The following is a 20,370-nucleotide window of genomic DNA, read 5'->3' as shown; positions in this document are numbered from 1 at the left end:
CAGATGCTTTACTGAAGTAAAAGTACAACGCTGAAAATACTCCACTGAAAACCCGGCTTTCTAAAGCATCTAAAATATGGTTTAAAAATAACTTCAGTGTCCAACACGTCTGAACAATTGAATTTATTAAATAAAAAAGAAAGAAAGAAAGAAAATCACCATTAATCATCATCTACATTGTACAAAACAGAAGTTGAATGATCACTGCTGTTTGCTTTATTTGCAGAGGAATCATGTCCCGTGTTTTTATTAAAAAAACATTTCTGGCTTCTGACTAGTAGTTAAAGCGAATGAGGGAAAAGTGTTTAACAGCACAAGAACAGCACACGTTTTCACATTTAGACTTTGTAGCCGAGACCTTGAATGGTCCAAATTGCTCTGTAACTTGAGTGGCACCTCACATTCAATCAGCCATTTCTTATTGTGAAATCGATCACAAACAAAGTACGGGCTGATGCTCAGTAAAAACCTCACAATGCTGCATGCATGTAAATGACTCCCACAGACGTCTCAGTAAACATTTTTTTAAATTTGACAGTTTTAAAACAGGCCCCTGGTGTTATTTAAACTGGTATTTTAGGCACTCTTAATCCAACTGTGGTCACGTACAATGACATCTAATGTCACTTCAGAGAAAGTCACAGAAAATACTCTGTAAGAAAATTAGTTTTATTAAATCAAATGACAGGATTTAACTTGCATACTATTAGCTGGGGGAAACAAAACATTACAGATATATATAGATTTAAAAAAAAACAAGAATTAACAAAATACAAACAAAAAGGACATTGACACAATCCTGGCTAGGCATCTTTTCTCATGCTCTCTTTGTAGTAATACAGAGCATCAACAATACGTTCACTATGAAATCTGTACGTAAATATGTAGATCTGTGTAAGCATGATTCTTTCTGGTTAGGCGTTTGAGTAGAGTACAGGTGGATGGAGCCGACTCCTCCAGAAACCCTACGAGAGGAGGCAGAATGGTCTGAAGTGGTGGAAGGGTGATGGGGTCATCGAACATTTGCAGCTCCAACATACTCAGCACGGCCAGTCAGTTTGGGCAAAGTTTGGTGGAGGTGGATGGAGTTTTCTTGCAGAATTTCTCCTCAGCCACCCCCACCACTCTGCCAATATTAGTCTGTACAGCAAGTCAGGAGGATTGGCTTAGAAGCCCATGCCACCTCCCATACCGCCCATACCTCCCATGCCACCCATACCACCCATGCCTCCTGGCATCTCCTTCTCCTCCTTGGGTAACTCGGTGACCACGGCCTCAGCAGTGGAGAGCAGGGAGGCGACTCCTGCAGCGTCCAGCAGGGCCGTCCTCACCACCTGTAGGGAAGAGATGAGAGATCAGAGAATTAGTTCCTTTTATCAGTCAACAAAATCTGAAATAGAGGTCGACCAACAGTAGATTTTTAAAGCACATAGCAGATTATTGATAGTGTTGCATTAGATGAGTCCGGTTGTTGTAAAATCAGCTGCTCCAAAGTTTTAACCAGATTTTTCTAACCCTATAGCCAGAATAATGTGGTTGTAACAATAGGCTTCCTGTACTTTCAAATCATGATTCAGGCCTCAATGAAGAAATGATCATTTTCAATTAAACTTAACTAAACTTAACCAAATATCAGAAATATCAAAGCATACATTTTCAACAAGGCTTTAAAATCTGTCCAACATACAACACTTAGCCTCTTAACCAATATGTGGCAGTGTTGAGTCAGTTCAGATCTCTGACCAAGCTACAAATGCAGAATCAGCGTGAGGTGGGAGCGGACATCAGTGGCCTCTTATGTCTCTTCTAAACATCCACAATGAATGAGCGCCGTACCTTGGTGGGGTCGATGATGCCCTTTTCCACCATGTTGACGTACTCTCCCTGCATGGCGTCGTAGCCGATGTCATCTGGCGACTGCAGGATCTTCTCCACCACTAGCGAACCCTCTACACCTGCGTTCTTAGCGATGGTCATGGCGGGGATACGGAGCGCCCGTCGGATGATCTCCACACCTGTTGGGAAGGAAAGGAATTTGGATTCTTAAAGCATATTCAGCTTTACTGGGACCATCAACGTGGAATAAGATGATGCAAATACATTTGCCAGATATTAGATGTACTAGGTCTTGCATTTTCACAACCACCGAAGGATAATGTATTGATATGCTATGAAACAAAACTTATAAGGAGTAACTTTACACAAGATGTACTTAAAGATTAGTTAATCATGTGTACAGTCACATTATTAATGGATCCCATCTATAGCATTTCCAGAGAAAAAGCTATGAAACTTTCATTCTGATGAAACTCAACGACTGTACTATTGTGATATTGTGATGGAATAGATTAACATAACACTTTACGTCTGTACTTTTACTTAAGTAATCGTTTGAATGCAGGACTTTTACTTGGAACAGAATATTTCTATACTGTGCCATTACCATTATTTCTATTAGTAAAATATATGAGTACTTCTTCCCCCACTGCCCTAAAAATACAAATACAACAGTCAATTGTCAGCAGTGGGAAGTGTGCAAGATTGTAGAAGAAATACTGCTACCAGCTGTACGCTAGTCGTGAACAGTTTTCCATTCCAGATTGAAAGCAACTCCTTGATTATATAAAATAGTTTTATTGCATTTGAGCCCGTGTGTGCTTTACTCACCGATCTTCTGGTCAGAGTTGGCAGTTGCAAGGGCATCAAGGGACGGGATGCAGCGCAGCAGGGCGCAGCCTCCACCTGGTACGATACCCTCCTCCACAGCTGCCCGTGTGGCGTTCAGAGCATCAGTCACACGGTCCTTCTTCTCATTCACCTCTACATCACTAGTTCCTCCGATCTGAGATGGAGAGCATCACAACTTTGTTTTTATAGAGCAAAATGACGGTTGCAAAGCAGACGGTATTGTTTAGTTTGAGACGTACCTTGAGTACAGCCACTCCGTCAGACAGCTTGGCCAGCCTCTCGTTGAGTTTCTCCTTCTCGTAGTCACTGGTGGTGTTCTCCAGCTGCTCGATAATCTCTGCTGCACGCCTCTCAAGGTCAGCCGGGTTGCCGCCTCCCTTCAGCAGCAAGGTGTCGTCTTTGGTGATCTGCACCTCACCGATCTTACCAAAGTCATGAGCCTGGATGTCTTCAAGAGCCACACTCATAGTGTCATCTCCAAACACCTGAAGAAAGATAAAATACATTAAAGATACATCTGCATGTCCTTTATCACATTCAAAAATCATTGAGATGACCTCAACATTTAACTTGAGGTTCATACACTGTAGCAGTGATGGAAACGTACTCTGATCCTTTTACTCAAGTATCATTACCACGGTGTAGAAATACTCAGTTACACGTTAAAGTCCTGCATTCAAAATCTTATTTTAACTGAAAGTACTAAATTAAAGCATCAAATTGTATCTGAAGTACCAAAAGTATTCATGGTGTTCAGGAGATATAATACATGAATAGAATATTATTATTTAAGCATTATATGTACAAACAATAATGTAGCAGCTGGTAAATATGGAGATACATTTAACTACTTTATATGCTTAGTCGCTTGTGAATTTAGCTTTAGTTGAGTAAAGTACAAACCGTTACATTTCACAATTGTAATTTAGCATTAAAATTGGACTTACTGTGCCACCGGTGGCGACGGCCATGTCCCTCAGCTGATTCTTCCTGTTGTCTCCAAATCCTGGAGCTTTAACAGCCACCACCTGAAGCCCGACCTTCAGCCTGTAAATTAAGTTGTCGTATATTTATTACTTCTGGAACTTTTATTATTCATATTTTATCATTTTTTTTTTACACAGTAAAGTAACTCTTTCAACAACAAAGAAAATATTTAAAAAATCTGGTGTTTTGGAGAACAAATCAACAAACAATGATTTGAGCATGAAGTCCTTTGTGCATGCTTGTAGCTTGCGCGCCATTTGTAGATAATATATTTTATATTTCTTATAGAGGGCTGCACGGTGGTGTAGTGGGTCACGGTCGCCTCACAGCGAGGGGGTCCCAGGTCCCTTCTGTGTGGAGTTTGCATGTTCTCCCCGTGTAAGCGTGGGTTCTCTCCGGGTTCTCCGGCTTCCTCCCACAGTCCAAAGACATGCAGGATGGGGATAGGTTGATTGATGACTCTAAATTGCCCGTAGGTGTGAATGTGAGTGTGAATGGTTGTCTGTCTCTACATGTCGGCCCTGCGATGGACTGGCGTCCTGTCCAGGGTGAACCCTGCCTTCACCCAATGTCAGCTGGGATCGGCTCCTGACCCCGCTGTATTCCCCGCGACCCTGAATACAGGATAAGCTGTAGATGATGGATGGATTTGTCTTATAGAATAAGAAGCTTCTTATTTGTTCATTTTAAGAGACCCGTTATATATTCTCTCTTGCATATTATCCAATTACTCGATGGAATATATCTGTAGAATACTCAATTAAAAATACTTCAGAGCTGCACCCCTGTTTTTAAATACAAATTGTCCTCAGCATTGTAATGCTAGTTTTAGATGTGATAAGAGTTGTTACCTGTTGAGAACCAAGGTGCTCAGGGCCTCTCCATCCACATCCTCTGCCACAATAACCAGCGGTTTACGGTGCTGGTTGGCAATCTCCAGGGCTGGCACGATGCTCTGGACACTGGAGATCTTCTTCTCACTCAGCAGCAGGTAGGCATCCTGGAACTCAACCTTCTGACCTGGAAATAGAGACAATAGATTTTAGCATTGCATTTCTTTATAGGCAATAGGCAGTGTTCAGACAGATGAAGTTATACCAGCACGTATGAGCGAAGTTACCTTTAGCGGTGTTGATGAAGTAAGGGGAGATGTAACCGCGGTCGAACTTCATACCCTCAATGATCTCCAGCTCATCGTGCAGAGTCTTCCCATCCTGAGATGTAGAGCATGTATTGATTAGGTCTACCAACAGGTTTTATCCACTTCATGCCCAACAACAAATCATTAGCTTGGTAAATTAATTAGTATTTTTATACTTGTATGCAAAGTTCTGATACCAACCTTGACAGTGATGACTCCCTTGCGGCCAACTTTCTTCATGGCGTTGGAAATGATGCTGCCAATCTCCACATCTCCGTTAGCTGAGATTGTAGCAACCTTAAAAACAAAAAGGACATTTCATGACATGTTTCGTTACATAAAGACGGTTATTTAAGTAAAAGTAGCAACACCTCCCTGTAAATATACTCCAGCAAAGTCCTGCATTCAAAACCTTAATGTTCCCAGTCAGCTTTTAATACGATTATGGATTAATATTACTGCTACATTAATGTGTATGTTACATTGTACTTGGGTAAATGTATGTCATTACATTCCACTACTACTAGTAATTCAGCATTTCTACTAATTTACCACTAATCATGTTTACCTGTGCAATCTCCTCGGGGGTCGTGACTGGTTTGGAGAGGTTTTTCAGCTCATTGATGATGGTTTCAACGGCCATCATGACTCCGCGGCGGATCTCCACGGGGTTGGCGCCTTTGCTGATGGTATCGAAGCCCTCCTTGGCGATTGCGCGAGCCAGCACTGTGGCAGTGGTGGTGCCGTCACCGGCCTCCTCGTTGGTGTTGTTGGCCACATCCTGCACCAGCTTGGCACCGATGTTCTTGTACTTGTCCTTCAGGTCGATGCTCTTGGCTACCGTCACGCCGTCCTTGGTGACCTTGGGGCTGCCCCAGCTCTGCTCGATGATGACATTGCGACCCTGTAATAGAGACAGGAAGCGGTGAGATAAAGGGGTCTCTACCATCAGGGTCAGGGTCACACAAATGAGTGAAAAGGGCAGTAATAACCCAAACAAACATTACCTTTGGGCCCATGGTGACAGCCACAGCGTCAGCCAGCAGGTCCACACCCTGCAGCATGAGGGCACGAGCTTCGGCTCCAAACTTTACATCCTTGGCGTAGGCTCTTGTGAGGTGAGGAGCCAGCGACCTGCACACAGGCCTCATCTGCTTCATGACTGTTGGTAGACGGAACATCTCTATTGGAAGAAAAGATAAGAAAGAGTTATGCAACACGTCAGACTAATGATCACTGTGATGAACCACAGGTTTTAAATGCATGCAATTTACTTTGCATTTCTGCACTGTGGTACCAAATGTCACATGAGGACAGATTGCTTTACAAAGGTTAACTGAGCCCCTAGTGGTCGCTAGTGGTATAATGTGCCACCAGTGAATTAATGAATGAACCTCCACTTCAGGGATGGTCAAACATTTTCAAAGCTCTCCAAGTGACCTTCTACAAAAAAGTGCAACTATAATCATAATACAATTGTCACAGCAAAGGTTACTTTTGTGGTAAGATGAAATATTGGAAAGACAGAAGCTGGACTAATGACAGAACGGGACGATTTGAATGTGTTTATTTCAGTATTATAGACTATAATATGATGTTTCTGGATCAATACCACTTTTGCATTAACGTATATGCAGCTATTTACTGCTGTAGTTATTAAAGGTTGTCTAGCTTGCTTTCACAGTAGATAAGTAAAAGATACACCACATTAAAATTATTCAGCATAAAATAGAAAAATATTTGTATTAATTTATCATTGTTTATGCCGTATTATAGAGTTATGATTTATGATCTTATTTAATATTATTGGGGGGGGGGGGGGGGGTTCCACTAAAATGGATGTTCACTGAAAACAGATGTGCATGTTATCTGGAATGCAACAAAATGTTTAACAAAATGTAAAGTTCTACCAGTACGTTTTGATGCTAATTAAATAATGACTATCAGGATAATATATAACGCAATTAGCTTGCCCAGGATAATGGTGACATTCATATTTTTATATCGTCCCACGAGAACCACCCATCTCAAAATGTCACCTTTTCATCAAATATAAATACTCCATCCTTCAGTTTATCAAACACATTTAAAAGTCAACACATCTGGAGACATGATTTTTTACTGGACAGGAAGGGGATGACAAATGTTAATCTGTAAATCAACTAAAGCTGATGTTGATCAAAATGTATTGGAGAAAGAAGTACAATATTTGTCCTGCGATGTAGTACAGTAGAAATATAAAGTTGCATAAAATGGGAAAGTAAAGAACAGTTACCTCAAATATTTTAGATAAGTATAGTAGTTGAGTACACACTGGCTTCATTATGAAAATCGTGTCCAGCTATCAAAAGGACCCGTTTTTCTACTGGACAAACATTCTGGGCCAATAGATCAATACTCAGGAATCTAGTTAGTATTTATAATGGCCTTGGTCGTTACTGGATTAACCAGTTCCTGGTTACCCCCACGTGTGCTCTTCAGGTCGTGCGTCACAAGGTCAAATTGTAATAAAAAGCATGTGGAGACTGCCTCACAACGGTCCATGGCCAGTCTTAATAATAAGTGCCCTTCATACGATCAGCGACCATATTTATTGCTCAACATTTGTATAAACGGACGACAAATTCGTATATTAAGACACTCCCCGCATTGCCAGTCAAGTTGTGCACACCGTTATGGGGGAGTAGCACTCCAATAAGGAAAGGATTCATCATGTCAGACACGAGGCATTCCTGATCCTTTAAATTAAATAACCGGCGAAGATTACTTTTTTATAGGCTACAGGGACAGTTAGCGAAAGGATGTCGTAATATTTAGCAAACGTCCGTGCAGTTACGAATAAAAAAATGTCAGCTATGAGTAGTTAAAGCTGCGGTTACCTCATAGCTATTGCAAAATCTACGATGAAAAGCTAGCCTTTGTATAAAGTACATAGCTAGCGGTATAAGCCACATAAGCTTTATACAGACTTTATAAAAATGCCAGGACTTACTTATGAGGTAAAGAGTTGATAGCTGCTGCAAGGTGAACGTCTGCCAGACGGAATGATACAGCCGGTGGAGGTAAGAGGACAAGCCGTATGGTGCAAATGAGCTCCTCAGACTGGACTGCACATGGCCTATCACATCCGGGTGATGTACCGGCGCGCCCCGCACCATGAATAACGACAACGACATGCTTTTAAAAAAAATTCCAAGCTTTATTGAAATTTGTAAGAAAGTTCCTTACAAACATATATGACATGGTTCTATTTTAAACACTTATTTTCCAGACATGTAAACATCACATTACTATCAAGCAAGAACAATTGAGAAGATTCCTGGGATTCTCTGCTCTGCTAAATTAAGCTTTTCAAAGATTCTTCTTCTCCATTAGTTTCAGTGATGTCGCAGCTCTTTGAAAAAAAAAACCCAGCAAAAGCACAGCCTCTGAGATGTAGTAGATGAAATATATAAAGTTAAATGTAACTAAATGTAATGTTAATGTAAATCCTCGACTAAAGTACCAGATTGTATAATTCCGAATATTATGTTAATGCTCGTTCCGGGGCTGCCGTTTCTAGAATTTTCTTGTGTGCCATTGGAGGAAAAAATGCAAGGTCAAAGTTGACTTGTGCAATATTGCAACGTCTTGAAATATACGAATAGGGGGGGAAACGCTGCAAATACTATAATATTAATAGTTTAATACGCATGAAATAACCCGTATGAATGTAAACGTGTTTTGCTCATTGCGTTAGGTGTTCTAGAATCTTCTGTGAAGCAAAATAATCCACAGCCAAATTAAGGTCAGGTAGTGCGCATGCGCCGAATATTTCACGTGGAGAGAGATTCCCCTTCGGTGCGTCAGTCAGATCAAGAAACCGGGGTGCAGCCGCTTCACGTTGACTCTCAGACTTCTCACGCATTCAGAAATGGTAAGATACTTTGTCCAAAACGGTCGATATTCATAACTAAAAGTGAAGACAGACAAGTGGTAAAATACAGACAGGACAGAACAGGCTGAATGTGGCTGCTAAATTATCGTTAGCAGTTAGCTAATGTTGCGTTAGCTACCTTTTAACATCGATCCGCAAGGTCACGCCGTTAAGAAGCCGAGTGAGAGGGGATTTGCTAAACACAGCCTTTTTCATCTTCATCGTGACGTATCTGAACGTAAGAAAGACCATGAGACAGACTAGCTTTGACGTTAAACGTGTGCAGGAGCAGCTACACACGTACTGTCGTCCAACATATATTTCTGCTCACTTGGTATGAGTTTGTTTTTTGTATCATCAAACGGAACATCTGGGATCATGTTCAGTCAAACTAATCTCGTCATAGCTGATCGTGACATTCATTCATCACTGACATGTGAATGAATGGAGTGTCAGTGATTGCACAGACAGACCACCATTAACACCAATGTGGTGCTATTATCTCTTAAAACTGTCTTATCATCTCCAGTTGGTCACATTTCTGGCATACTGCACTCTGCATGCCCTTGGAAGGTGAAAAATATGAAATGCCTGCTCGTTTAAACAATTTCCGGTTTACGTTACGTAGACTCTGACCTTACGACCATGCATTCAACTGCGTAGCATCTAACCGGAAGTGCAACGTGATTTTCAGAATACTATGAGTAAAACGTAAGTAGAAGTAGAACTTGAAATACACAGTAAGGGTCTATGAATACACTAAGGTATACAGTATGGACATAAATAGTGCAGCAGATACAGTAGACGGTGCAAGTCTACAATAAATGCTAACAATAGATATTATGTACAGAATAAACGTTATGATATGAACACTAGGTCCTATATATGCATTATAGACAGTGATCTAAATATCAATACTCAATGGGACAGGTTAGGTACTAAACATAGCAGCAGAAATAGTCTTTTATAGTAGACTTATTTGTGCTATGACTCTGAATGTTGCAAAAATATCTAATTTTCATTACTCTGAACAGTGATGCGGTTGAAAATATAAAATGTGAGGCTAATCATAATCATCTTATGCAACTTGTATCCTCACCACCTCCTAACACTGCAGAGACAACCTTCCAGTAAACTGGAAAAACTGGCCTTGAATGTTATCTTGTCATGCTAAAAAACCTGGAGGACGTTTCATTATCAGTCAAGGCTTTTAGCATCAACTTCGTGTTTGTTTTCAACTGGTTTTCCTAAAACCTCAAGATGCCTCTATGTTATCATTAAGGTATTTCATCAGTAGTCCTTGTCCTGCCTTGCCTCTGGTTAAACTGTCACGATGACTAAGCCACCTCGTTTGGCTGGTTACTGATTAGTCAACAAACTGTCCTTGCCCCGCAGCCCAACTCCCACCACCCTCTTCCCAAACAACCTTCGCCCCCAAGGTCACTTGTACATCTGCTGCTATCAGACATGTTGGCAACTGCCGTTTTAAACCGGATCCTCCCTCAGTCAGCTGCTGCTTGTAACGTTGCCTGAAATATTTGACATGATGAAGAAATGCAGACTTTCATTACCCTTGAGGTTTGCAATAATTGACTTCACAAAGGCCGCCTCTGTGGAGGAGCTGCTCATTTATTGTTTAGATCCTGTCTTTAATTAATCCCCCCTCCTCCTAGTCCTCTTACATTCCTCCCCCTTTCCCGACAGACCGGTTTACACTGCTCATTAATCATTCCTGTATTTTAACTGTAAGATTTTTGTATTTAAAAACACTTTATCTAAACCCAGAGCTTGTCCATTTATTTACTGTCATTTAAATACATTTGTCGTACCATATGCTTTGCTACTATGCTGCATCAAATCATCAGATCATGCTTGTTGTAAACCTAATTATAAAGTAAATTGGGTCGACTGTCTTTGGGTTTTTAATAATCTGACTGTTGACTAAAGAGAAGATCGCCCCTTGTGGTATTATTGGGTGCTTACAGCAATCCTGGTCCTGGGGACCCACTGCCCTGCATGTGTTAGATGTTTCCCTGATTCAACACACCTGATTCAGATGATCAGCTCATCATCAAGCTCTGCAGAAGCCTGATAACGACCCATTCATTTGAATCAAGTGTGTTGGAGCAGGGAAACATCTAAAACATGCAGGGCAGTGGGTCCCCAGGACCAGGATTGAGAAACACTGCAGTAAATAATGGCTTTAGATGGTGGTGTAACAGATGTAAAAGGTTATTTGATAGAAGTTGACATTATTTCCTAATAATTTCCTCCCTTTTAGGCCTTCAGAAAGTTCCTCCCCTTGTTTGACCGCGTGCTGGTGGAGCGCTTAACTGCAGAGACCGTATCGAAGGGGGGCATCATGCTGCCGGAGAAGTCTCAAGCCAAAGTGCTGCAGGCCACAGTGCTGGCAGTAGGACCTGGCTCTGTCAATCAGGTGAGAGAACCTATACTGAGGCTGGTACTGGGGAAAAAAACATTATATTGGCATATCTGCTATGATGACTATGGGGCGTTTTAATTATTTGGCTCTGAGGTGGCTTGTGTAACATGTTGTGTGATGTTTTTTGTTTTTTCTAGAAGGGGAACTTGCTGCCAGTCAGTGTGAAGGTTGGGGAGAAGGTACTTCTACCAGAATATGGTGGAACTAAAGTCAGCCTGGATGACAAGGTGCAGTACAGTTTCAACTGAAATCCGTTAACATTTGTTTCCTCTTGGGCATTCCTTGTTTAATTTCTTGTTTTCTTATTCTCTCCTCTAGGAGTATTTCCTGTTCCGTGATGGCGATATCCTTGGCAAATACGTTGAATGAGTCTTCATCTTTTTTTTGTTGCTGTAGATCATGTCATCACCCCTGAAGAGAAGAAATTAAGTTGCCTCTTTCATGTCTGTTTTTTTTTCTTTATTTTGTTCTGTGTTATTGCAATTGTAAATAATTCTAATCACATTTTGTTACAATAATAAAGGTGAACTGCTGATTGTTGTCTTTTTGTTAATTGCTCACATATACTTGTTTACTGTTAAGACGTACAATATTTCCCTCAAACAGAAACACTAATGACGAGAACAAATGAAATCTGGGCATTTAGTGCAAGATAAACCCACTTGATCTCATTTAATCTTTCTAATTTAAGCATGAAGTTAAGCTAAGGCTCACATAAACCCAAGCTAAATTTATACTATAAGATATAGTGCACAATTGTGGCTGATTTTGCTAAGAAGCATGTAAATGCAGCATTGCCCATTAGATTGCATTACAAAGTAATTCAAACTGTATTTAAATATGTAAGTTTTGTCGAGTTGAAATACATGGAGAAAGTGATGTATACATATAACTAAAATAAAAATATAGGAGCATATGGAGACAATAATTACAAGATAAAGTGGCAGTAGTATCATTAATAGCAAGTCAATGTTAACACAGACCAGACTAACATACAGTATATTATTAAGAAATTGTACAAAGTGTTGTGGAGCTGTAATGTGAATATAATATAGAATTATGTTGCAAATGTCTGTGTAGCATATGTACATGACGGAAAGTATAGCCATACAACTCATAAAATTGAGGTATAAGGAAAAGTACATCTTGACTATTTTGTGCTTCTTAACATACTTTAACATATTAAAGATAAAAAAATATATATGGACATACATTGTGAATTATTTAATCTAACAATGAAAGTGTTTCATACTGTAATACATGTATTATATTTGGATTTGGATTGATGCCTCATGTCTAAGCAGTCTTTCATCTCCTAGTCTTTAGATGGCAGGTCAGCAGTATATGTCACATATAAGTGGTGTGATGTACCTGAAAGCTGAGGATTCATTTGAGATGCAGCTCAGGACTGAATGTCAAGTTTTTCTAGGTAACAAAATGTAATGAACATGTCTTATTAAGGCTCCTATTCAAATGTTGAACCTTAAGAGTGTATACTGGCTTAGAACATTATGATGAAAAAGTATATGATAGACATTCCCTGTATGTCTCATAAATTGTTACAGCATTTTTTGGGTTCATACAATTTGTTTAGCAGATTCTGCCTTATTTTTAACCATTGGAGTCAAAACTCCCTCCAATATACTACATTAAAGCACCGAAGCCTTAAGGAACACAGTAGAAAAAGCCATGCTGTGGTTGGTATCAAAATCTTTGGAGATTACTGCAAGAACTGTTTGTTTTTTTTAGCTTGAATGAGGATAACTTCTGTTCTAGAGGCTTCTAAGCCATACATCCTCTGAATGCCCTACGTCTCTAATTTTGGTTGTAAAATGTCATGAGGCTGTGATTATCCTAGAGGTCACAACAGGTCATTTTACACAGTGAGGTCACATTTCAAAACATGTTCTCACTATGTGACATGGCTACTATGGGGACTCATTTATCACACATGAATGCTCATTGGGCTCATTGGATTCATAAGCTTCCTGTTATACACAGTTAAAGACTCCTTAGTTTACAAATGTTCAAATAGGCCCACAACATTTTTAGAGAACGCTAAAATAACATGCATACAAAGAACAGCATGTTTTTGCTGCATGGGACGCACTTAAAGTGGGTTAATCTAAGTCTCTGAGTTGCAGCTGCAGTGAGCAAGATTGTTTTATTTATTTTACCTGTATATTAATATACAGTCATGTTGGATTAACCCGTTAGGAATCCCCCAGGGCAAATACATTCTGTTAAACTTATTTGTTTGGCAGGTGAGCTTCTACATTGTCCCTCTGAGAGCTTTGATAATTATAATGACAGATAATAAAGCAGAACCTTCATGTAAGGTAGAATGTGTTGTCATTCTCTAGATATAGCTATCCAATATTCTGTATACAGGGGAATCAAATAAGTGAGAATAAATACATTAAAAAAGACACTAAAGTGTGATAGTCTGGTAAATAGAATTAGGTTGAGTAAAGTGCATTGAATTAACAATTTTCCACATGTTAAGATGTGCCTCATTTCATTGAAAGTCTTGAATAAGTAAAACTGTAAGTAAATGTGTGTTTTGTAAAACAGAACCACTCATAAACTAAAATTAAATGTGCAGCTTCGTGTTCAGGTTCATATCCTGCTCCGCCGCTACAACGCAGCGGCTGACGAACATCCGGGTATTCTGTCGAGATGGTCATGGCGGAGGGTACTGCAGTTCTCAGGAGGAATCGGCCTGGAACCAAGGCAAAGGTGCGTTTTCACCCCGCAGGAACACTTCCACATCACCGGGAACAGCCCACCGCGGCTCTGCAATGCTGTGACATTTGGGTCGTTTTGTTTTTCCACACGCCTATTGTCGAAAACTTACCACACGGGCAACGTATAGGAAGGGCCGGATCTGTAAATGGCAAAGCTAGCTAGCGTTAGCTTTTGCTCCCGTCTAGCTCCTGGAGTAGCGTTAACTTAATTGGGCTTAGCTCTACATTTCGGAGCTCCTTGGGATGGCCATTGTTGATTAAATAACGACACAGTCAATCTGGTAAATTAAGTTCACACAAGATCCCAAACTATGGCCACCTTAGCACCTAGCGTAAAATGCTTCCTAGCTGTTTGCTTTGCAGGAAGCAGTCGCACCCCAGCTGACGCTCTCTAACTAGCTAGCATCAGATTAGCTGTCTAGCTGTGTAAAGATGTAGAAAATCGAATACCTGCCAAATTTTACAAGATATGCTCACACCAGAACTTTCCCTGTAACCAAACTACAGTCAGATAGCGTTAGCTTCTTTGACGCCATATATATCGTTTATCATACGTGGTACTGTGATATTATGTATGTTAGTTAACGTCAGATTACAACTATGTAGTAACCCTGCATAGCATTGTTATGCTACAATGTCGCATTTGTCCACTTAAAGTTTAGACTAAAATGATTCTCCATGTGTAGGATTTCTACAACTGGCCGGATGAATCATTTGAGGAGATGGACAGCACCCTAGCTGTTCAACAGGTGTGTTGACATAGTGTGTGTGTGTGTGTGTGTGTGTGTGTGTGTGTGTGTGTGTCCCAACCAGCTGGTCTATTCAAACTGTCAGAAATACATGGTGGTACAATCTCATCATTTGAATGGAACTAAGAGGTAATTTTACAGTAGTTTGATCAGTGGTTGGTTGATATTATCGAAGTATAAACAATCTATAGTAATGCTGGTAGAGGCATTGATTGTTTCTTTCATTCAGCAATAACAGCCAAATAAGTTGAGAAAATTGAAGGGCAGTTTTTCAGGCGTGGCACACAATATTCACATGCCCACATGTACACTAGGAGAACAGGAAGAATCTGTTAGAATTATTCATCTTGTGTTTACTTGCCATGAATTGACCCCTTAACACTATTCCAGTGTATGTGGGACGTGCCCGCAGTCCTCAGTCAGTGGAAGAATGCAGCGGTCTAAATGTGGCAGCAGCAGATGGAGATTACAGGGTTTTTTGTTGAGTATTGCTCTACTGTGTTCAGAGAAACACAAAGTGTAAATTTCACACTAACCCAGGAAGATGCCCAACGATTTCAGAAGTATCCAACTTTGCATCTTAGGTTTGGGAGCCCCAGGTCTGTGAGCTTATGGGAAGATGGTAGGGTTGTAGTAGCTTCAGCTAAACTATATTTCCAGGACTGGTTTTTGTCCACCATCTTTAAATTTGGATTTATGTTAGGATCTCTTCTAGTGATCACTGTAAACATTTTTGCCTCTCCAAGTCTTTCAATGAAAAAATATGAACCTATCCTTTATTTATGATGGGCCTTTTAAAGATTACAAAATCACATTCAGTTGTGTAACCTTCATGGGTTAATGTTGGAACTTGATCTTAATTGTATTTCCTGAACAGAATAATCACAGTTAAAATAGGCATTGTGGATAACCTGGTTATTGTGGCTATATAAATGTGATCATGTTGCCGTGGGTCTCTAATAATGTGTGTTTGATTGCTCTGTTTCAGTACATTCAGCAGAACATTAGATCGGATTGCTCTAATATTGACAAAATCCTGGAGCCTCCGGAAGGTCAGGATGAGGGGGTGTGGAAGTATGAACACCTCAGGTATGTTGAACAGTATTTTGCGTTTCTTTTACATATTAAATACTTTATTTGTTCATTGGAAGGAAGGAAGGAAGGAAAAATACAATTAGACAATTGTAGACTCCCCAAGTTGAGAATAACATATCATACATTCTAATATGTAAGCATGTGATGTTGCAATGGATCCCTTATAAATATGTGGGAATTGGAGTCTAAAAAGACAAAAATAAATATTACATTCTCCATAAGAAAAAATAAAAAACAACAATATAAATAAAAATATCTATTACGAGCACTCAAAATAATAACAAAGGATACATTCTCCAGATAGTCAATGAAGGGAAACTACAGATTCTATTGTATTTTATTAGGTGGTTCATTTAAAGTGAAACTCATCACAACGCCCTAGATCCATTTTATTCAACTAACTTTAATGTAGTGATATACTCAGTTGAAGGTACCCCAAATAAGAATATAAATTGGTTTGTGAACTTCAACCGTCGTGTCCAGGGGTTGTGGATATCAAACACATTGTCCACATATGAGGAAACATTTACGTTTATGGAAGGGATGCATGGATGGTTATGAGTGTGGGGGTGCAATATAGATACTTTCAGTCCCCCAACTAAATTGTAACCCCTGCCTAATAATTTTGTTTAAATCTCATTTAAGATTGCTGTAGCAGAAATCCCATTTTTAATTCTTCTAATTGTGCTCTTGCTCTGTCCCTTTTTGTAGGCAGTTCTGTCTGGAGCTCAATGGACTAGCTGTAAAACTGCAGGTACGTGATCTAACTCAACAGATATTAGGGTTGGGCGGAATACCGGTTTCATCACCGGTATCCCGTTCATGGACTCGCAATACCGTCTTTTCAGTGATATAAACACAGGTTTTGGCATTGCACAAACAGGGATGAGTGGTTGAAGAAGGGATCACCTACATGAGCATAACATACTTTAGGAGTCTTCTGTTGGATGAGTGAAATAATTTAATATCCTAATTTAAAATATAGCAGTCAGTTCTGTACAAAATCATTGCAGCTCATATCAGTGTTATCAAATGCAAATTTCATCATTGCAGATTGAATCAAATTGCTGTAGTCAAATCATCTGAATCATGCTCAGTATCATACATTGATGAGAGAACAAGTAGGGCCTTCCTTTTGAAGGAGTGATTTAAAGGGAAGTTCATTTTAACTGCTTGTCTTTCCTCATTCAGAGTGAGTGCCATCCAGACACCTGCACCCAGATGACAGCCACAGAGCAGTGGATCTTTTTATGTGCTGCCCACAAGACACCAAAAGAGGTGAGTCACGACTGCAGTTTATCCACAACTCACTTTGGTGTCATCAACAGTTTAAAGCATTACGTTACCATCACCTCTGTATGCATGGAGCTCTAAACATGATTTATGTATTTCTGCCTCTGTGTGAGGTGAAACAGAAACGTGGCTCTTAATGACAGTTATGTGTGTTTTGTCCTGCTGCATCCACAGTGCCCTGCCATTGATTATACAAGGCACACGCTGGACGGAGCTGCCTGTCTTCTCAATAGCAACAAATACTTTCCCAGCAGGTCAGTCATCTTCCTTAAACCTGCAGTAACCGATTGTTTTTTTTTGGCCACTTGGCAAAAAATATTCGCAAGGCCTTTAAAGCCAAAGGGAGCTGCAATTCGTGTGTTGATTCTATGAGTCACCCCTTTCAGGAAGGGTGTGAAGCTGGCAGTCATAGAAGGGGATGGGTACTCGGTACTGAAAACTGAAAGCGCAATATTGCCCCTCCTGCCGGTTGCTGAGTAGCGCAGCACTGAGTCTCCTGCCGGCTGCTGCGTAGCGCAGCATTGTTGATTCGTCTCATTTTCATGACACTTAATCCAATAGGATTTTGGATTTGGACCGGCGGGAGGGGCAATGTTGCGCTGCGCAGCATTCGGTATAAATGGGTTATAATTGCAATTTGTTCAAATGATTTCTGTTGCCATTGCTATTCAAGAATGAGGTAAATAAAGCAATGTTACTTCTGTTCTTCATTCGTTTCATTTGATCTCTTTGGGGTGAAAAAATCACAAAAGAACCAGTAGTATCATTAACGTACTGGATCGATAAGCAGTGGTTGCATTAGACTTACTCGTCTGTCATTTTGGAGGACAGGGTTGTAGAAATTCCATCATTTTCGTTTTTTAATTATAGTAAGACATTGCCCTGGGGGTATTTTAATCTAAAACACTTTTTGTCAAGCAAAGTGGACCCGACCAAGCCATTAAGACTGTACCAAATGTCTTTTTTTTTCTTTTTTTTTTTACATTCAAAGCATCTTTTGATGTTTTTTGAAGAAATCTTCCAATGTTTGTTAATACAGCTGCAAGCCTCCCTTTGGTGGGAGAACACTTTGTGACCAAAGTGAAAATGCTGTTTTGAAAGGTTAAAACGCCAACAAATATGGATTCAAGCAGGATATGAGATCAAAATATATTTTGAATTGTGGAAATCACTACTCTTATTGTTTTGCCATACATTTTTGAGTTTTGGACTGAGGATTGCAGCTCACACTGTACTGAGTGAGGATTTGCTGACCCTGCAAGGATTTGGAGCTAAGTGTGAATCACTGGGAGAAGGGCATGTGCTTGTCAGATTGTAAGTTTCAGAAAGTTTCCCTAATTCTGATTTAGTGTCTATTCAGTGATTTTTATTTAAGGCAGTCCAACAGGCACTTTGTTTGAATCACACTGACACCTATTGCCACCATGGTTGCAGTGGGTCTTTGCTATTAGGAGACACAACACATTATCTTACATTCAGTACATATCATTTCACACAGCTGCCATTGTCTGATTTGTCTTTGTAGGGTGAGCATCAAGGAGTCATCAGTGGCCAAACTGGGCTCTGTCTGTCGTCGCATCTATAGGATATTCTCTCATGCCTACTTCCATCACCGCCAGATATTTGACAAGTATGAGGTAGGTTATAATGTATATATCTTATCTACCAATTCCACCTAAAATGCTTTTATTTTGCCGTCTTGTTTTAGATACAATTACTCTCTTAAATTATTTATAAAAAGGATGCGTTATCTTGTTAAAACCGTAACAAGGACTACATGAGTCTATAATAAGTACTATGATTTTCATGCTAGTAAATAATGGCCCCCAAAACAGTAACCAGCCAATGTCAGGGACGACTTTCTGAATTAGGCCTTTATGTAACTTTGATGCAACTCTGTTTTTAACCTTCCTTAGAGTCAGGACGCAGGGTTTAATTTGTTGCGACATGCTTTTCTGTGTACAGAACGAAACGTTCCTGTGTCACCGGTTCACGCGCTTCGTAATGAAATACAACCTGATGTCCAAGGACAACCTGATCGTGCCCATTCTGGAGGAGGAAGTGCAGAACACCTCATCAGCTGGGGAGAGCGAGGCCTAAAGATACAAGCTGCTGCTGCCATAAAGGGAGACACATGTAAAACAACACAACTTCACACATGACCGAGGAGACACACACACACACACACACACACAGACACACACACACACACACTACAGTGTATAGAGGCTCCTGTCTAGTAACACTGTCTATGTCCTTCCACCCTTGTCACCTGTGTCTATCTCAAAGGAAGTAAGGGGTAAATAATTGTGGGACCAGAGTTCAGCCATGCCTGCAGGACAAGATGACATTTTCTATCCTATTTACACTCTGTTTATTCAGATTCACACTGCGTCTCTGGCTACAGCCCCTGCTCTCACACTGCTCCTGTGGGGGAAACCCCTTCCTTTTTACTCTTCTTTAAGCAGCTGGATTTGCAAAACGTAATCATGGTGACCCGTATTGTTGACAAAGGCACACACTGACAGCCTCCCTCTCCCTCTGTATATACCCCCACCCCCTCCCTCCCTCTCTCTTAATTCACTATCATGTTTTCTGATGGTGCTTCACTTATTTTGTGTCTGCTTCTGTTCTCTCTATTCGCTTGTGTTGCATACCAGCCTGTTTCAGGGGGGTTGTTCCATGAAATGGATCACTAAATTAGCCTGCTGACTTAAAAAATCTATTAAAACACAAATGTAGGTGTGTGGCTTGTGTGATAGTGAACAAAGACAAACGTAATCTCTAGCTTTGTAAGTGTACTAGCAGTCAGATGTTCGTTCTCTTTGGCCTCTGAAATGTTTCAGAGTATTTAGGAAGGCTTGTTGGCTAAATCTGATCCTGCTTTGTGGTTTGCCCCCATTTTAATACTGTGTAAAATGGGCCTGATATTCACCGTTCCTTTTTAGAAACCATGACTTTATGGGACTGAGCTGCTCTAAGCCAGTTTTTACTTTTGATGAGTAAACACAAGGAAAGGAAGACATGTCGGCTACATTTACGTATTGGAGCACAACCTCCCTCTTACCCTCCCCCCTCATTAAGTTATTTTGTGGGAGGAGTCTTGTCAATCCAAACCCACTTCTTTTTTTTTTTAAATTGACTAAAAATTTTGTTACTGTTGACATTTTCATGATGTCTGTTAATAAAAAAGACCTATTATTCAGGCAGTTGTGTGGACATTTTTTTATTCAGCGTTTCTTGTGTGAAACGCATTCGAGCAGGATTCATTAGGACTGGAATGAGTCAAAACACCATAAATGCGACATGAC

The 20,370-nt window shown here is 40.2% G+C and overlaps 2 protein-coding genes across 5 annotated transcripts; one reads left to right on the top strand and one right to left on the bottom strand.

Annotated features, from left to right (window-relative positions):
- Positions 1-108: 108 nt before the first annotated feature.
- hspd1 (heat shock 60 protein 1) lies at positions 109-7,936 on the bottom strand. The gene is made up of 11 exons (XM_084022476.1): positions 7,809-7,936; positions 5,824-5,999; positions 5,385-5,720; positions 5,018-5,113; positions 4,796-4,889; positions 4,527-4,695; positions 3,636-3,735; positions 2,928-3,173; positions 2,668-2,842; positions 1,837-2,015; positions 109-1,334 (listed from the first exon to the last, which is right to left on the bottom strand). Exons 2-11 carry the CDS (start codon positions 5,995-5,997, stop codon positions 1,167-1,169), a joined length of 1,737 nt encoding a protein of 578 aa, XP_083878602.1. The 5' UTR covers positions 5,998-5,999; positions 7,809-7,936; the 3' UTR covers positions 109-1,166.
- Positions 7,937-8,574: 638 nt separating this feature from the next.
- Positions 8,575-20,264, top strand: LOC311022238 (MOB-like protein phocein). Of its 4 annotated transcripts, none has more exons than XM_084023351.1 (9): positions 8,575-8,732; positions 11,014-11,169; positions 14,609-14,671; positions 15,660-15,760; positions 16,478-16,520; positions 16,958-17,044; positions 17,234-17,313; positions 18,585-18,696; positions 19,025-20,264. In XM_084023351.1, the coding sequence occupies exons 1-9, from the start codon at positions 8,730-8,732 to the stop codon at positions 19,157-19,159; spliced, it is 780 nt and encodes a 259-aa protein (XP_083879477.1). In that variant the 5' UTR covers positions 8,575-8,729; the 3' UTR covers positions 19,160-20,264. The 4 variants fall into 4 exon arrangements, with proteins under 4 accessions (XP_083879477.1, XP_083879476.1, XP_083879475.1 ...); XM_084023349.1 differs by lacking the exons at positions 8,575-8,732; positions 11,014-11,169 and adding an exon at positions 13,794-13,914 and having other exon boundaries at positions 19,025-19,195; positions 19,349-20,264; XM_084023348.1 differs by lacking the exons at positions 8,575-8,732; positions 11,014-11,169 and adding an exon at positions 13,794-13,914.
- The last annotated feature ends 106 nt before the right edge of the window (positions 20,265-20,370 follow it).

Source organism: Eutrigla gurnardus (assembly GCF_963514095.1).
Source record: "Eutrigla gurnardus genome assembly, chromosome: 12".
In the NCBI taxonomy this organism is placed as follows: Eukaryota; Metazoa; Chordata; class Actinopteri; order Perciformes; family Triglidae; genus Eutrigla; species Eutrigla gurnardus.
The sequence above is the reverse complement of the archived record's forward strand: the minus strand, read 5'-3'. Positions and strand labels throughout refer to the sequence as shown.